At 43.8% G+C, this 19,133-nt stretch overlaps 1 protein-coding gene across 3 annotated transcripts in view; it reads left to right on the forward strand.

The window, feature by feature from the left end:
- Nucleotides 1-19,133, forward strand: part of PCDH15 (protocadherin related 15) — a 1,185,684-nt gene that overhangs the window by 976,028 nt on the left and 190,523 nt on the right. For all 3 annotated transcript variants that reach the window (XM_084845696.1, XM_084845694.1, XM_084845693.1), the window contains 2 exons: nt 10,741-11,046; nt 12,388-12,612. In XM_084845696.1, coding sequence (XP_084701822.1) covers nt 10,741-11,046; nt 12,388-12,612 — 531 coding nt within the window. The remainder of the gene's footprint in view (nt 1-10,740; nt 11,047-12,387; nt 12,613-19,133) is intronic.

A 19,133-nucleotide genomic window follows, 5' to 3' on the forward strand; every position in this document is an offset into this window, starting at 1 on the left:
ATTTAAGATTTTGTTTCTAAAAAAAGGAAAAGGAAACAAGAACCCTGGTTCATATTCATGAAGAGTTTCCAGGAAGACAATGAACTGATTCAGTGTTAATATAAACAAATCCACCTCCAGATAAGTCCAAGCAAAATAGCAGTATTTTTCTGCTCTTTCTGATAATGCCACCAGCAGCAATTGGCTTAATAATATTGATCTGTAGCCGTTATGGATAATGGCTTGTGAAATCTGTCCACTTTGAGAGCAAATCTATCCACAGTTATAAGCTGATATAATTTTCACGTTTGTTTCTGTACTCGGTTTGCCGTGCCAAACTCACCAGGGCTAAAGGGCAGCTGTGTAGAATGAGATGCATCTCTATTTTTAAAAAATAGAGGCACTGGGCATCAGGACTCCTGTTCCAAAAAAGCATCAGGACTCCTGTTCCACTATTTCCTTTTTAAAAGAACAGATGCACCCCTAGTTGTGTGCATAAGTGCTCTCCCCATTTGATGGCCCCCTATGCAGTGGAGGCTGGTGGCTTCAATGTCAGCAGGGCTGTGAGTCCACTCTGGGTTGAAGACCAAACCAGACAGAACTCTGAAGGAGCTATCCAAGGTTCTGAACCTATTTGGGGGCTAGGGTTCAGCACTTTGGATAGCCCCTTCTCACTGTTTTGGCTGAAACCCGGAGCAAAATTTCAGGGATAGCCCCATTGAAATACAAGCCACCAGCCTCCACTGCCCATCTGTATCATTGGGTGCTGCAGTCTAAGCTAGTGTCCATCACTAGGTTTGATAGTACTCAATCGCATGATTTATGGATTTTTTTTTAAAGGATTAGATATATTAATGGGAGAGAGTGTCCCGTTCCTTCATCTTCTCCCTCCGCAGTCAACACACTTCAGGAAACAAGGCTCTGAGCTATACTTCTTTATTATTAGTTAGTGACTATCATCTTTACAAATGCAGATTCTAGGAAACTGTCAGACTGCAATGAAACAGCTAATCCACACAATAGAGGAGCCAAAATGGAAGTTAGAGAAGTTGCCAGCAGCCTGGGAAAGAACTTCTTGGCCAGACTAGTTTCGCAGGGATGCCCCTCCCTCAGGGTGGCTCTCTCCTACATAGGTTTTCACGATTGGCAACCTCGTGAAGCATCTGGGCCCTGCCTCTAACTTCTCCCACTTTGCTCTGCAATGGACCCTAGCTTCTCTAAGTCATGCCCCTCGCTCTCCTGCTCCTCCTATTCCGAACCCTAGGTTTCCATTGTGGAGGAAAGGGGGGGGGGCTGTTCAGGCTGAGCTATCTGTACGCCAAGGTCTTGGGAAGAAGGCCTTGCCATATCTGAGCTCACTAGGGAGGGAGCCTCCCACTGTTCTGGCAGTTCCCATTCTGAATCTGATCTGCCAGACATCTCCACATGCTCAGATTCATTCCTGACAGAGAGATCCATAAATGATGGTTAGCCATGAAAACTAAATGCAGCCACCATCTCCAGAAGAAGTATATTTCTGAGTAGCAGATGCTGAACACAGAAAATGGCAAGTGGTGGTGTGTGTGTGTGTGGGGGGAGGCTATATCCTGTTTGTCACTATCCAAAGCTATCTGGCTGTTGGAAATAGTGAGCTGGACTAGGTGGGTCCTTGGTCTATTAACCAGAAAGGCTAATCCACACAATAGAGGAGCCATGAGCTCCCCCTGTGTGCCTTGCTTCTCTGAAAAGTTGCTGTTATTTTTGCTGTTGCCACTGTGGTAGCATGTGCAGCAGCAGCAGGGCCTGCAAAAATGGCCGGGAGGGCAGGGGGGAGGGGTGCAGCCTGCATGCAGTGTGTAACTCACCCGTGATTTACTGTTTAAACCTTTTAACTGGTAGCCTGTGGCAAACCAGTTTTGTGGGATCGGTTCCAGCTTCTTCCCTCTGATGAAGTGGACAAGGTGCTTTCATCTGAAAAGCCAACCCACCTGCTTATTTGATCCTTGCCCATCTTGGCTCATTGTGAGCTGCAGAGAGAGACTGGGTGAGGGGATCAGGGCGGTGGTGAACAACTCCCTTGAGGAGGGAGTGATGCCATCAGCCCTCAAGGAGGCAGTGATAAGACTGCTTTTAAAGAAGCCCTCTTTGGATCCCCAAGTTTTGAACAACTTTCACCCAGTCTCAAATCTGCCATTTTTGGGCAAGATCATTGAGCGGGTGCTGGCAATGCAGTTGAAGGTGATTATCTAGATCCATTTCAATAGGGCTTCAGGCTTGGGCATGGAACAGAAACGGCCTTGGTTGCTTTGGTGGATGATATGAGGAGGGTTTTGGATAGGGGTGAATGCTCCTTCCTTGTTCTCCTTGACCTCTAAGTGGCTTTTGATACCATTGACCATGGTATCCTCCTGGACCGCCCATCTGGTCCTTCCTCTCTGGCAAGTACCAGAGGGTAGCACTGGGAGTGGAAATGTCAGACCCGTGGCCGCTCATGTGTCGGGTGCCACAGAGTTCCATCCTCTCCCCGATGCTATTTAACATCTATGTGAAGCCGCTGGGGGCTATCATCAGGAGGTTTGGGCTGTGGTGTCATCAATATGCGGATGACACACAACTCTACCTCTCATTCAAATCTTCACCAGGTTGGGCGTGGAATCCCTGTCCAAATGTCTGGAGACGGTGAGTGGCTGGATGGGGAGGAATAGGCTGAAGCTGAACCCTGACAAGACCGAGGTACTTTTGGTGGGAGACAAGAGGAGGTTGGGGGATGTTGACCTGGTGTTGAATGGGGTACAGCTACCCTTGAAAGACCAGCTCTGCAGCCTGGGGGTCATTTTAGACTTCCAGCTGTCCATGGAGACTCAGGTGTGAGCCGTGAGCCGGACAGCGTTATACCAACTCCATCTGATATGGCAGCTGAGCCCCTACCGTCCTGACCATCTGCTCCCATCGGTAGTACATACCCTGGTCTCCTCTTGTCTAGACTACTGTAATGCGCTCTATGTGGGGTTACCCTTGAAGACAGTTCAGAAGCTGCAGCTGGTGCAGAACACGGCAGCTTGCCTGATTAAAGGCAGCCGCCGGTGTGATCACATCACTCGGGTGCTGAAGGAGTTGCACTGGTTACCAGTTATTTTCCAGGCCAAATGTTGGTTTTGACCTTTAAAACCCTATGTGGTTCCGGCCCAGCCTATCGCAAGGAGCGCCTCCAGCAACACCAGACAGGCCGCTTAACAAGATCAGCCTCGGATGGCCTTCTCCCTGTCCCATCAGCCAGGACAGCTAGGCTGGTGAGGATGAGGGAGAGGGCCTTTTCTGTGGTGGCCCCCACTCTGTGGAACTCCCTCCCTAGGGAACTCCGCCATGCCTCCCTCTTTAATGAGCTTCCACCACGCATTGAAAACTTGGTTATTCAGGTAGGCATTTGGGTTGGGTTAGGGTATTTTTCAATAATGTTTTAATGTATAATTTTACTGTTTTATATTGTACCATTGTACATCGCCCAGAGTGGCCGGGTGACCAGCCAAATGGGTGATTAAGAAATGTAATTAATAAATAAATAAATTTATGTAGGGATGGAGGATCTTTTTCAGCCCATGGGCTGAATTCAATTTCAGAGAATTCAGTTTGGAGGCCACATTCCGGTGGTGGATGGGGCCAAAAGCAAAGGGGTGTGTGGCCAAACATACAAAAATATCTGCATATTGTAGCTTAAAGCTCTTACTTTAAGTCTTAGGAGAGGAATTTCAATTTTTTAGAATTAGGCATGTTGTGGGAGTCCAAGAGGGGGGGTGGACCCTCTCCCGCTCAGCCTCCCAGACTCCTCTCCCCCCCTTAGCCTCTTGGACTCTAGTCCTCAGACCGCCGCTGCTTACCCGCCCCTGTTTGGTTCCCTGGATGAGCCAGCAGGAGGTTCCAGGGATGTACGAAACTCTTACCTGGCTCCGTGACAGGTAATCCATAGTGGCGGGGAGGCGCTCCATCCCTCCCCCCGGAATCCTCCCCTGCTGGCTCCGCTCTGTGGCGACTCCACTGAGCTGCTGGCCGAAGCTGCCCGCAGCTGGACATCTAGCCGCTGGCCTGCACAGGGACGCAAATGGCAGCCTTCATAGCCGCCGCCATTTGCGTCCATGTCTTTAGCCAAAATATGTAAATTTATACGTAGCCTATCACGGCTAAAGACACGGACGCAAATGGCGGCGGCTACGGCAGCTGCCATTTGCGTTCCTTCCTATTCCCGTGATAGGCTATGTATATATTTACATAGCCTATCACAGCTTGCCAGAGACGCAAATGGCGGCCAGCGTGGCGGCCGCCATTTGCGGCCGCAGCCTGGCAGTGGCTGTAGCTGCCGCTGCTGCCACCACTGCTGCCTCTGGAGCTGCTGCCACCGCCACCGCAGTTGCCACAGCCACCGCCAGGTAGGCTCCATTTCACGGGCTTTTCGTGGTTTGGTGGGGTGGGTTGCTCCGTTCCGCCATGGATTCCGGGGGGCTGAATTCACTGGAATTCAGCCTCCCTGGGATCCGTGGCAGAATTCTCTAACATCCCTAGGAGGTTCTCAGGTGCCTGGCAAGCGGCATACAGCCGCCCAACCCCTTGGTGAGCCGCCATTTTGTGTAAAAATGACGGGTCATTGTTTTACATAACAGGCTGTAAAGTGGTCATTTATGCAAGATTACAGGCATGAATGGTCCATTCACACCTGTATTCTTGTATAAATGGCCGCTTTACGGCTGCCATTTGCATAAAAGTCCTTTTACATAAAACGAGCCATCATTTTTATGCAGAATGGTAGTTTGCTGAGGGGTCAGGTGGCCATTTGCTCACCAGACACCCGCGGACCGCCTGGTAGCTCGTCCAGGGAGCCACACAGGCTTGCAAGTGGCAGGGGTCTGGTGAGCAGGGCACAGACCAGGAGTGGTTCGTCCATTCCTTCTTAGAATGGCGGGGATTCACAAAAGCTGGGAAACCACCAAGTGATCAGTGGTTGTAAGAAAGAGGGCATGGAGAGGGAAAGAGGGCGTGGCTGCCTGGGGAACACTGGAGGGCCATATTGGGACCCCAGGGGGACCATATTTGGCCCCGGGGCCTGAGTTTCCCCACCCCTGATGTAGGCCTTTTTAGATCAAAGAATTGTTCTGATGTTTTCAAGTGAAGAAGCAATATTTTCAATACTTCTTTTTTCAAAACCTTTTAAACTGTTTGTCATCAGCCCAGACAACATTTGTTTGGACAGATGAAAAATATTAATCAAGTAATTAATTAATCGGTCACTAATTTTGGAACATTTCTGCTTTCTGTTTCTCTGATAAGTGAAGAATAACATGTTAACATAATTTAATTTGGCAGTTTAATTTTAGATAGCAATAGATCTTCTTACATTTACTAAAGTCTTAATGGGTGTTGGTTGTAATCCAGTTAGCAGCTGTTTAATTGCTTTCATGTGGCCCTTGTTTAAAGCAAAACTCTTTCAGCACGCGCATTGGCTTTGCTTGTACACATCTGTCATGGAGTAAGCCTATGAATATATAGTGTGCTGCTGCTACCTCAGCTAAAATCCCTGTGATACATTCTGCCTTTCAAAAATAAAAGAAAAAAAGGACTTTCCATCTTTCTAAACAAGATTAAACATTTAACTCTGTACTGTCTGTATGACGAACAAGTATTAGCTACTTTTATTGCAATACGTCAGCCTTGGGAGACCTCACGTGAAGTCTCTGGTGTAGATTAAGAGTATGTTTACCTGTTCAGGCATGCTATCCAGCATTTCAGAAGTGAAACTAAAGCTGGTCCTGCTCCTGTAACATCCCTATCTTTAATCCAAGAACTATTACTTGAGCCTTTGTCCTCCTAACTGAACACATTGCTGAATGCTTTTTTTTTTTCACCTGTCAGTTTAGTCTGTAACAGCCTGTGTCGTGGAAGCCTTAAAGGACGCACCAGTCAGGAAGTTAGAGAAGGACTTTATTGTCTCTCTCCAAAAAAAGAGCACAACAGCAATAGGAAACTCCTGTCTTCACCCAGATACAACTGAGTCCAGTATCACCTAATGTTTAAACGGTTGACAGTCCTTCTGGCATTAGCCTCTGAAGCAGGGGGTGTCTCAGTAGACTGATCACAATCAATTACTTTTTAAAACATATGCATTTTTAATAGACAGTTTGATCTCACAATGGATCTGGTTGCCTATTCATTTTAGAAAAATTGCTATGCTAACAAATGCACTTACTACCTAGATAAGTAGTTATGCGGTAATGGAGGGGAAGCTGTATACTGGCACTGTGTGTCTATGGGTGCATTTACATGCACATGAGACTGACTACAGATAAGATACCAGGAGAGGGAGAGTAGACTTGCATGTTTCCATCACCCTGTACTCGTGGGGGTGACTTTCTGAAGAAGAGAGCCCCCTGTATCTGTGGAAGCTCTCTACATGATTAACAATGCTGATTTTCCAGCATTCTCAATTGCACGGAGCTTTCATGGATACAGGAGGGTCTCCTCTTCAGGATGTTGCCCTCCATGATGAGAGGCCAACAAATGTGATGAAAGAGGGGCCAGGGCTAAAGAGCCCCCTCTCCTCACACATTAATTTTTACCTCTTTCCGAAAACTGAATAGGGCTTCTCTGACAGAAACACATCTGTGTTCAGATACCTTGGAATGACCTGAACTTACTGCAGCTTTCAAAAATGGCCTCCCAAAATTATCCACCTATTCATAGCCAACATGGTGTGTGTGTGTTGGGGTGGTGGTGGTTGCTAAATATTCTATGGGGTGTTTTTTAAGTTCTCCAACACTTTTTTTTTCAGGGGGGAGGGGTGTTCTCTATTAGCAAGTTTATTTTCCCACGCCAACACAAGCAACAACCGCAACAGTAGCGCTTCCTTTTTGACATCCCAGCTGCCATTTTGTATCCAGAAGACGCATTGTTCTAGGGCATTTTGGATGGGAAATGACAGCCGATACAAAGCATGGCAGAGAATATTCAGAGACTGTTTGGTAAATCGGAAGGGGGGGGGGTTATCTCTCAGAAAATTTCTTCTCTGGAAAAGTTCAGCTTGGGTCTAGCTTACATATTCAGCAGCTGAACTGGCTTTGAGAGAAAGCCAAGAACCCCTGCCAAGACCAGAAGCTCTCTAGACCTCCTTGTCCATACTGACATAGAGTGGAGAAGGCCTTGTAAATCATCTAGTGCAGGTGTGAACAGAAGATAGACCTAGACCTAGTTTGGTACTCCAGCACCCAGAAGCCCCTGCCAATGGTCAGGAATGCTGGGAGTTGAAGTCCAAAACATCTGGAGATCTACTTTCTGCCCTCCTCTGATCTAGTGCAATACCCTTCTCCATGTGGGAACTCCAGAGCTAGAGCATCTTCAACAAATAGCTGTCGAGCCTCTGATTAAAGACTTGAGCAAAGGAAGCCCACCACCCCATTAAGTAATGGGTTCCATTCTCAGTCTGCTCTTACTGTTAATAAGTTCTCATAATGTTCAGCTGAAAACTACCCTTATGTAACTTAAGCCCATCAGATCACAGCAGAGAACATGTTTTTTCACAGCAGAGAACATGTTTCCTCTCCTATGTGACATCCCTTCAGGTATTTGAAGAGTGTTTTCATGTCCCCTCTCAGGCTTCTCCAGGTTAAACACATCCAGTTTCTGCAACCTTCCTCATAGGACTTGTTTTCCATACCCCTGGCCATCTTCACTGCCCTCCTCTGAACCCATTCCATTCTGTCTCTGTCCTTCTTAGAAACACAAGAAGCTGCTTTATCAGTCTCTCTAGTCCAGTATTGTTCACACAGACTGGTGACAACTCTCCAGGGTTCCAGAAAAGAGTTTTTCCAGCCCTATCTGGAGATGCTGGGGATTGAACTGGGACCTTTTGCATATGCTCTGCCATTGAGCCATGGCCTTTCTAACTGTAAATTGTGGTGCCTACAACTGGACACAATATTCCAGATGACTGAGGACTGATTAGTGCTTAGTAAAGGGGAATTCTTGCTTTTTGTGAATTGGAAGCCATTGTTCTATTAATGCAGCCTAAAATTGCAGTAGCCTTTTTTTTAGCCTCATCACACTGCTGATTCATGTTCTAAGATCGACTATAATCCTGAGATCTTTTTTCACATGTATTGATACCAAGCCAGGTATCCCCTATTCTGTACCTGTTCATCTGATGTTCTTTGCCTACATACAGAGCTTTGCATGTCCCTGCTGAATTTCATTTTGTTAGTTCATCCACTTCCCATTATATCAAGGTGATTTTGAATGTTATTCCCATCTTTTGAAATAATCACTATCTTTTCCTGTTAAGTTATTTGAAACCCGTATTATGTTAGATAGGTTGTTCTCAGAGGCCCGATTCATATTAACACATCTGTGTTGATGATGATCCATGTGATGCACTTTGGTGATTGTCTGGATAATTCAGATAAGTTTTATCTACATAAACATTACCTCTTGTCTTGGGTGGATTCATAGGCATGCCACAACTGCATGGAGAAATGTTCATATAAACAGTTTTCCCTTTAGAGCTCTGCTATGCAAATATGTGGTATGGAGCATTCCCTACTTTATCCCATTTATGAAGTAGGCCTGAGATAACCTCAGAATTTCAATTGTATAAAAAAGCCCTTATTTTATAGCTTTGGTACTTATTGAGTTTACATATTATGTTGTCTTAAGATCTCTTCACCTGTTACTCACATGGAGGGGGGGGGGCACTCGTGTATAGAGCATTGGAATGGAGCCAATCAAGAAGAAGTCCAGTTGCATGGAACACCTACTTGTGACCAGTTATTGATGCATAGGCTTTCCTTTTCAGATATACATTGGGGCAGAGTGAGCTCAGCTGCACATTTGGGGGGTGGAGCCCTGCTCCTTGTACATCTGAACATCCTCCACCCAAATAACATTTGAAGGACCTGACAATAAACTCGAGCTTAAATCTGAACACAAGCCCTTCTAGATGATTTGAAACAGCTCAGTTCTCCATCAGTTAGCCTCAGTTCCCCATATCTAAAATTGGAATAATAGAGACTCCCCATTTTGTAAACACTTTTATTACAAAACGAAGCATATATTTATACCAGATCCATACACTTATTAGGGTTGCCATATTTTTTTTTCCTGTCAATAGTACAGTAACCTTAAGAGACTGACAGAAAGCTAGCAGGTGATGCTTGCCCCTAGATGGAGACAACAATACAGTAGTAGTATATGTTGCACATGCTCTATACTTGCCTACTGCAATGCTCTTAAGGGGTGCACATCCTTAGGTGCAGAAATAGATTTACTACCACTGTATCTGTGTCTCCATCCAGAGGAGAGGAGCATTGTTCCCCTGAGAACAGACTTCTCATCCTCACTAATTATACTGAAGAAGCAGCTGCAAAGGAAGTAGACACGTTGTTGTTGTTGTTGTTGTTTATATTTCCATACTGCCCCATAGCCAAAGCTCTCTGGGCAGTTTACAAAAGTTAGGGTACTAAATAGACCATGCACAGAGCACCTGTGCTTTTAACAGCTATACGACAAGCAGAAATTCAACAGGTGATGTTTTGGGTACCATAGGGGGACAGTTTCATCTGTTGAATTTCCTCTTGTCATGTTCTTAACGGTGCAGAAGCCCTACTAAAAAAGCCCAACTCATCAGGTATTTTGTATACCTCATAGTTCTCATAAGGCAAGACAGTACAGTCATCCACAATAAGATGTTGTTTGCAAGGATGTGTTAACCATCAGACAGAAATAAAGCTGAAACCATTAACGTTTATTGTGTTGATGTACTACAAAAGGGAAGCAAGTGTGTGATTTTTATTAACAATTTTAATTAACTTTTAATTGATTTCCATGAAGATAAATGGTTTCATTATCATGCCTCACACTGAGCACTGTGGCAAGATATTAAATGTCTTTGGAAATTTCCTGATGGTAGTGCTGATAACCAGGGACTTTTATGTTACATTATCATGTGGGATCATCTGGAGGCTCTTTTATAAATATATACAAATGAAAGTGCCTTACTCAAGTGTGTGCTTCATTTCAGTTACATGTCCAAAGTTGCCATACCTTGATTTAATTGGTAGAGAGAAGAGAACAGGTTATACGATATCAGGTCTGCTGATAATATTGAGTCCTGTCCCTCCTCTACAGTCCAAGTCTGTCCTCTTCTTGGTGTCCCAGGCATGAATTCAGATCATGAAGCAGAGCTAGTTGTGGGTCCAAGCAGGACTGGCAACAAGTGACTGAAGGAACAGCATCAAGGATCCATCCTGACAACTAGTAAGCCCCCAGCAGAAAGCAGTAGCTCCCAACAGAAAGTGGAAGCAAGCAGTCTTCTATGAGTTTCCTTCTTCACAATGCATGTCTAATCCAGGAACTTCAAGAGAAAGCAGGGACCTTAGGAAGTGGACCAATGTGGACTATTGTACCAGACTGCTAACTTTGGACTAACCAGTAGTTGCAGGGGTGGACCTTTTGATCCTTTATGTACATACACCTTGATCCTACCTGAATGTATCATTGATGCAGCCAGTTTTAGTGCCCTAAGGGCCCAAGCAGCTAAGTGAGCATATCTTTGTGGGGTTTTAACTGCCTGGGACTTCCAGTGACATTGCTCTTTGGAAGCTTAGATGAATCACCTTGGATGTCCAAACTTTCTTAAAGTTGTAGGGGTCTGAGTCTGATCAGAGAAGCTGAGTTCCCTCCACTGGCCTGGCCTCATTCTGCTACAAGCTCCTCTTCTCTGATTATATCTGTTTTCTTACCTTTTAGGCTACTGACCCTGATGCGGGAGTAAATGGCCAAGTACGTTATAGTTTGGCGAACTTCAACCATCTTTTCCGCATAACATCCAATGGCAGTATTTACACTTCCGTGAAGCTAAATAGAGAAAAAAGGGACTATTATGAACTCATTGTTGAAGCAACAGATGGAGCTGTGGATGCCCGTCGTACAACATTAACTCTGGGAATTAAAGTTCTGGATATTGATGACAATAGCCCTGTGTTCACCAATGCCTCCTACACAGTAACTATCCCTGAAAACTTGCTCCCGGGCACAGTCTTCCTACATTTAGAGGTAAGAGACTCATGAGTTCCATGGATATTGTCAATCAAGCAAAACATGTCATAAACATACTGTGTAAAAAATGCTCCATCCAGTTGGCTACCTGCAAAAAGAAAAACTACTTGTGATAGTAGGAAAAATTAAGGTTCATGATAACACAGTCTAGAATTTATATTGGGTTTTTAACCTACAAAAGGCAAAGAAAGAATGACTATAATACTGGCAGTCTTCATAATAAATTAGTGAAAAGAATTATGATCAATATCTGAAATTAGATTAATACTAAAATATCCTGAGCCACCATTAGCTCTTCCACCACCCCATTAGAGCATTTTAAAATTGAACTGCTAAATTATTGCTTCTTATTAATCTTAGCATCTGTTTGAATCTATAGAGCCTATGTAATAAAGTCTAACTCCTTTCTTATGCTACTGATACAATTTAGCACTTCAGTTACCATACTGTAAAGACTTCTTAGTTCCACAACTTGTTTTAATTTCTTTAGTTTCATGGCTCTAAAAGAAGACTTTACACCAGCAAAAGGATATCATCATAACATGATGATAACAGGACAGGACATAACAGGACATCATAACATGAGTTATGATCCAGAGTGCACTCATGATCTAGAGATGATGTCGGAATTGTTCAAGATGGGTGTGTCTGGCCACATTCATTCTCAAGGAAAAGAAGAATAGCTTTGTGCGCAGATCTGTTTCCTCCTTTGAAATGAATGAAGAAGTTATTTAGGACAGCAGAGCTCTGTCTGCATACTCCATGAACATGTTGCCTGTAATTGAGATGCTTCTTCTCCCACACACACACCCCGCCCTTTTTCATGCCAAGCCACAAAACTGGAAAAAATGTAATGGACCTTAAGTACAGAGCATGACAGCTGCCAAACATAGCTGTACACCATGAGGGATTAGGGTCCAATGGAGCATGAGTAACTCAATTTAAATAAATATATAATTTGAGGAACAGGATCTGGGGGGAAAAGGGAGGACTGGCTAGTTAGGCCTGTCAGCTTCCATCCCAGGTAATGAATGCCACAAACTAAGAGAAGGCAGGGTGGAGAGAAGATCTCCATTGGGCTCTCCTGTTTTGCATGGGGTACTATGCCTACAGCCTGTAGTTCAGAATTGGAAGAAAGAGTGTATCGTTTGGACTTACTGGATCACAACCATTGTGTGTGTGTGTGTGTGTGTGTGTGTATAAAACACTTGAGGGGAAATGATTACTCAGAAAAAAGCTACAAAAATGATAATGTTTTACCTCCATGGTTTTATCTTATGAAATGTATGCACAGTGTCTTTAGCTGTAAACCAAACTCTTGTTCATTATTTCCTCTAGGCTAAAGATATTGACCTTGGATCCAATATTACCTATGGAATACGAACCCAGGAAGCACTCGAGTTTTTTTCATTGAACAAATTTTCAGGGGCACTGTCACTTCTGAAGTCCTTGGATTTTGAGTCATTTTCTGGCACAGATGCAACATTCACATTTTTAGTGGAGGCCTTTGATATTGGGGGAACAATGCCGCCTGGTCTTGCTACTGTCACTGTGAGAATAAGGGTAAGAGTTATTTTTTTCCCATATCTGCTAACATAATCTGCTGTTTGGTGCCATTTAACAGAGACTCAGATGCATTTTAGCAAAGGCAGAGACACCCAAGAGAAATCCTTTTCTTTCCCCTACAGTTTTCTAATGTTCGTTCCCTTTTATTTGCATAAATCTGCAGACTTTTTATAGCAGTAACTTCTTCACATTTAAAATGTACTGTACTAACAAATATAATTGCTTTGCAAATGTACATAATTACAGAGCTATGCCTTGGCTCATAGATTTCTGTGTTACAAAATTAGATTGCTGAATCCTTTAAAATCCCCCAAAGATTGAAATAAACACTCAACAGAATTGCTTGCCAAAGTGGCAACATCTATATATCAGTTTAAGTCCACATAAACCCATAGTTTTATGAGCCTCACTTATGGATCAACTGCTTGTACATACTTCAGTAGAATTTCAATTTCTGCTGTTGTGAGGCTCTAGCTTTCCAAAAAAATGACTGTGTTAGAGCTGCTTGCACAGTGTAATTTTTTTCTGCTTTTGGGATTTACTGTGCAATATGCTTACCTCACTGCCTTTAAGGTCCACTTCAGACACTGAATTTTTAGGTGCAATATGTAAGGCAGCAATGTCATGTGAATGTGATACGCAACTCATTGGTTATTCACTGATGACTTACCCAGGCTTGCCTATGGGTATGTGTGAAAAGGCTCTAATGCCCACTTGTAAAACACAGAAAATGATATCCTGATGTTGTTAAAGAGCTCAGAGACTGATAGGTATAAGTACTCCTCATGACTGGGGTGACAATGCCATTATAATCTGAGAAGACATTATCTGTGAGGAAGACATGAGTTTGACTTATTTCTTTTTCCTTTGTTCAGCGGTTTTAATCAAGGAATTACAGAGAAACTGTAGGTGGTGTGGTTTAGTGTGTCAAGTCTTCTGGCTAAGGAATGTTTCAAATAAATGGAAATAAAGGTATCTACATTTACTCCAGGGGAGTGGGCATCTCATTCACTCAGTCATTTGCCAAGTCTAATGCCAGATTATTTTACATGCTTCCTCATAATGGATATGTGGAACAGTTCAACGTGAGAGTGTTGTCCAGATGCATTTTGCACATACATAAATGTGTGTGTGTATGCGCACGCACACGCTCACACACGCACACACACACACTCCTCATTGTTTTATGGAGACCTTTCTCTTTCCAAGTGTTCTTCTCAAAGATAACCTTTTCAATCCTGCTTTCTTAGAGTGTCAGGGATCAGATTTTATGGAAGGTGTGATCGGCTTGTTTCTCAGGGTAATTTTGCACATCACAGGGAAGTCAGCAATAGCAGAAGTTTCAGAGAGTCACAGATTCTGTTTTTATGCTTCTTATTTCAGATCCTTTCTCTAGAAAACGTTGTTCAGTACCACTTATTCTGTTCATCTTTCTTGCACGTCTGTGACATCTTATGCTTCCCTTCCCCATCTATACTACTCGAAAGTATAGATGATCACCCTTTACCTCCTCTTCCATCCCCGTCTTGTCCATTTAATGTCCTTTACCTCCTCTTCCATCTCCATCTTGTCCGTTTCATGTTTCTCTGGCCAGTGACCTTATTTCTCCATTATGTATAGTAAATGAGGCATTTCTGTTTAGGGATGGGCAAACAAGCGATTTTTGCAGTTGCCCAGATTCTCCAACACCAACCTGAAGCTCATCTCACCTTGTTTCCCATGTTCATTTATGTGCTTTCATTTTGATTGAATGGGAAAAGTTCAAAATGTGGGAAAAGTGCACATTTTGAATGGGAAAAATGCACTTTTTTAAAAAGCCCTCTGAAAATGCGCACTTCCCCCCGCCCCCAGATAGAGTAAAGTGTAAAAATGTACATTTTTAAATGCACATTTTTTTCAAGCATGAAGGCAAGTTTGGGAATTTGCAAGTATTTTTGGAGAGCACACTGTCCTGTGTGGGGGTTGGGAATGGGGTGTGTTCTCAGAGCTTGTGAACACAAATTACGTTCTCGTACATTCCCATTTCTCTTGTTGTCTATCATTCTTGGTAGTAAATGTTAAACAATAGATCTCAGCTGAAATGCTCACAGTGTAGGATTACATTTTTGCCAAGGTTGAAATATACCCGTGTGTGTGTGTGTGTGTGTGTGTGTGTGTGTTTGAGGGGGGTGCCTTTCAAAAGTTGTTGTTAATTTTTGCCAGTCATTAGAATGCATGGCGTTGTTTTCACACACATTCTTGCAAATCCCTATTAATGTATTCTCTTTCTGGACTGACCCTGCATTTCACAGTGATTTATCCAGACAAATGATGAAAGTAATCTAACTTGAGGTCCAAAAATAAATGTGTTATTTTCATCTATTCTGGAGTAGGTAGCAAAAATTGCTTCTATGTCTAAAACAGCTCCCAAATTTCAGATGCAATTACAAGTGGCCTTAAAGCCCTTTGATTTCTTCACATGGTTAAGAAGTTCTTCAAAAACAGCACATGGGTACAAGAGCAAATAATTGCAATTTGGAGAGCGTGAAGGCATGATAATTAAGAATATAATGACATTAAGAATTAGGAGGATCAAGAGCATTCTTTGTGCATATGGAATCTCTGATCTTCATATGGAATTTTTCTAGACCCAAGGACTTCCCAAGAGCTCTGAATGTGCCAAGATATAATCTTTGAAGGGAAAGCTGGAAGTTCCGTGCACGTTAAAGTCTGTACAGACCTATAAGCCACGGTCAGCCTGTGACTGAATTGTCTGAAATACAGTACTTAACAATGCCCTGGCTCCGACGACATACATATCTCAGCTTATTCAGTAGAGCTGCACATGAGCCTTGTGTTATAGCATGCTCTATCCTCATACTGTCCCTTCCATACTCCCTTCTCTGCATGCCATGACTGAACTCTTCCTGAGTTAAATAAGCATAGTTTCCCATTATGTCCAAACTGGGAAACGATGGTTAGCAGGACCAGAACAAACCAGGATCTGAAATCATGGTTTGAAGTTGGTTTCAGATCCTGTTTTATTCTAAAACTTGTAACCATTGATTCCTATATAATGGGAAACAATGGTTAATTAACTCAGGAACTTTTCAATCACTGAGAACAGAAGGGGTGGCACTTGCCAAATGATGCCAATATTTTTGTCAAACAATAAGCTTTAGGACAGCCTTCCTCAACCTGGCGCCCTCCAGATGTGTTAGACTACAACATCCAGACCCCCCCTACCTCAGCCAGCATAGATGTATGCTGGGAATTGTAGTCCAGCACATCTAGATGGCTCCAGGTTGGGGAAGCCTACTTTAGGAGGTAGGAGGTAGAAATATTTCCCAGAAAGAGATTAAAATGAAATATTGCTTGCTGCTAGCGGTTGCACTTAGTGTTTGCGATTATCATTCCTTTTAGCAACTGTACTAAGTCACTTGTATTTGGAATTTGGAGAAGTTATTGTGTAATTTTCTTAAGAGCTGATTACTATGTGACATTTGTGTACATGCCGGTCCACTCTTGTTTATATTAAGCTTTTTAATGCGAGGACAGTTGCGTCAGTGAATTTGGGAAGCCAAGTCTCACTTCCACACATATTAGGCTGGGGCTGGGGGATGAACAAGACAAATGTCTGTTGCCGTATGTCAAGTCTGTACCATTTTAAACAAAGGAGTCTGCTGCTAAATACATTTGTCATATAAGGAACAGCTTGACTCCAATCTATTCTTTTTTCTGCTACTGCTACGAGTACGCTTCAGATTTATCTTAGTAATGTCTGTTACTGGAGGCCAGTTTACACATTATAGCCAGCATGTGTAGGATGCCTTACACCCATCCTAAGCTTTCTATTTGTTATGCTATAACTACATGAGAAGTATTGTCTGTCTCTTCGTATTTTTTGTTTTGGACACTACTCTATTTCATGTCCATCAGTGCTATCCTTACGCTACTAGGAATGATCATACTGATGTTTATCATCATCATCACCTGATCAATGTCCAGTGAGGCCTTTAATATACAGTGGCTAGGTCCCCTTCCTCTGTGAGTTGTTATCCCTGCAGTGGATTCTGCTATAGAAATGAGTGCACTCAAGCCACAGCTTTGAAGCATGACATTGGGGGTGAAAAATGTCCCACTTAAAGTAGTTGTGTGCCTTTTACTGGCAAGAGATTTATTTTTGGTCAATTGTCAGACAATAAAAGAACTTTCAGATTGAATCTCAGGCGGGGGGGGGGGAGATATTGTGCAGCCACTGCTATTTTGCCAAAAGTGTGTCTCTACTGACAGCATCCCCTAGGATTTACATGTACAATGTACAAGTCCTGTCAGTAGCAGCCTTGGCTGCTGCATTCTCTTCATTGTTTTTTTTTTTTTTTTAAGTATGTTATTTCTATCTCTACATAAGTATAAAATAAAAGCTTTACTGGAAAACATCTACATTCTGTCTGTCTGTTGGTTGCTTGTTTTTATTGTTCTTTATTCTTCAAACAACTGTATTGCAGATAGCTTTATAAAAGCCATGTTGGGGGATATTTGCACTGACCAGTAGTCAGAGTATTGTCATCAACATGAACTAAGACCCACTATGCACACAATACAAACCCAACCTGGTAAGCCCTAGGGCCCAGCCTGATAAGCCTGGGGTATGAGCAGCCACAGATCAATCACTCCCAGTTGGTTCACAGAAATCGCTCCTCTGATGAAGAGGTCCATCTGATGCTCCCCACTGTCTGAGCTACTTCTGGATTTCCCAGTTCCCTGTCTGTTGTGTGGTCTCCTGCAAATGGTTTTCTTGGCAGGTCTGCTCTCCCTTGCTGCTGGCCTTGGCTGCTTGAACTACTGGTGCCACTGGAGCGAAAGCGCCCCCTGCTTGTTTGGTTCTCTTTGACTGGGCCAATTGGCAGGGGTTGTAGTCCTTTCCTTTTTCCTAAGGGTTTTTGGTTTATTGCACTGCTTCTGTAGATGGCAAGAGCATCAATGATGTTGAGGCTTCCACTTTCTTCAGGCAGAAATTTGAATTTCTCTTGGTGGTCTTTTTGAGCATACCTAATCACTGCGAGGTGGCCGAGGGTGCTGTGTGTGTTTTCTCCCTGTTACACATCTTTCCATTGCTCTGCAGCCTCCCAGGCCACCTGCACTTTCTGAACTGAAAAAGCCCCATGGGAAGAATTGCCTCACGATGTCTTCCTCATGATGGCTTTAACTGAAGTGCAGGAAGGCGAGGAGGCTACAGGCTGCCACAGAGATTATTGTATGATGACGGACAGGACACTCATGCACACTCCTCAGCCACCTCACAAGTAAGGTAAGCACAAGAACCCCAAACCTAACCCAACAGGATTTCTCCGAAATTTCTCCTCCTTTGTATTTCTTTTTGAAAGCAATTTCATTTCTATCAAATTGAATGAGAATGGTCGAAAACAAAATGTGGGAGAAATTCTTGGCATGGCACTAGGTGCAGCCTGCTTTCTTGGGAGTGAAATGTCCCAGGTTCTTTCCAACTGACCACTCTGGCTCCTGCCACACAGAGGAGACTGGGTCAGATGCTAAAGCAGGCCTGAGTTTCTTTTCTAGGTGGCATGACGTGTACTTACTAAGGGACTGAAACGGACCAGAGGTGAGCTTTGAATAGAGGGGTTTAGCCAGAGAAGCCTGGATGGAAGGGGATGCTCCATTCCCCACCTGCCCTATGCTAGGCAGGGGTCTTCTCCAGGTGAAGGTTGGGGCTGGGTGGAGTGCTTCAAGTTGATCCTCCTCTGACAAAGTTAATACCAGCACTGGCTAATGCTATGGAGGAGCCTCCGATGAAACCCCGTGACAGACCAGAGCGTGAATGTCCCCTCCCAGGTCCATTCCCCAGGCCCCACCCCCTGGAAACCAACCAGCAGCACTCCCAGCAGGCAGTACCGCCACATGGCTCTCTGGGCTGGCTGTGCAGTGGTCTCAGCCACTCCCTCACACACCTCAGAGCCTGCGCAACACTGCAAATGGGGCCTCCGGTAAGCAGGGTCCCAGGCTTGTAGTGGCCGAGCCCCTGTTTAGCATGCAGAAGGATCCAGGTTCAACCCCTGGCATCCCTAGCTGGGGGATAAAAAAACCTCCTGCCTGAAAACCTGGGGAGCGGCTGCCAGTCAGTGTCAACAATACTGGGCTGGATGGATCAATGTTCTGACTCTGTATAAGGCAGCTTCCTATGTTCCTATGTTCCCAAACCAAATATGTCCTCCTAACTACATCTTCCTATGCTATACATTTTCCCTTAAAATATACATTGTTGTAGGCATTTCCCACTAAAATGTGCATTTTTGTATGCATTCTTGAGCCAAGAACTGCCTGGCAAAATTCAGAGAAGTTCACAGTCCAAAGGATGTGTTCTGAATGAGGGTATTAGTTTGGGAAGTGTGAATTAGTTTGGTTCACTTTAAAATGCAGGCCAGATTAAATTGCCCAGCATCCCTAATTTAATCAGCCTAATATACTGTATATAATGTATCTACAGGGATGCATTAGCATTCAATGAAGGTTTTGCCACA

Source organism: Heloderma suspectum, chromosome 3, assembly GCF_057233095.1.
Source record: "Heloderma suspectum isolate Gila_16-S chromosome 3, 16-S_ref, whole genome shotgun sequence".
Taxonomy (NCBI): Eukaryota; Metazoa; Chordata; class Lepidosauria; order Squamata; family Helodermatidae; genus Heloderma; species Heloderma suspectum.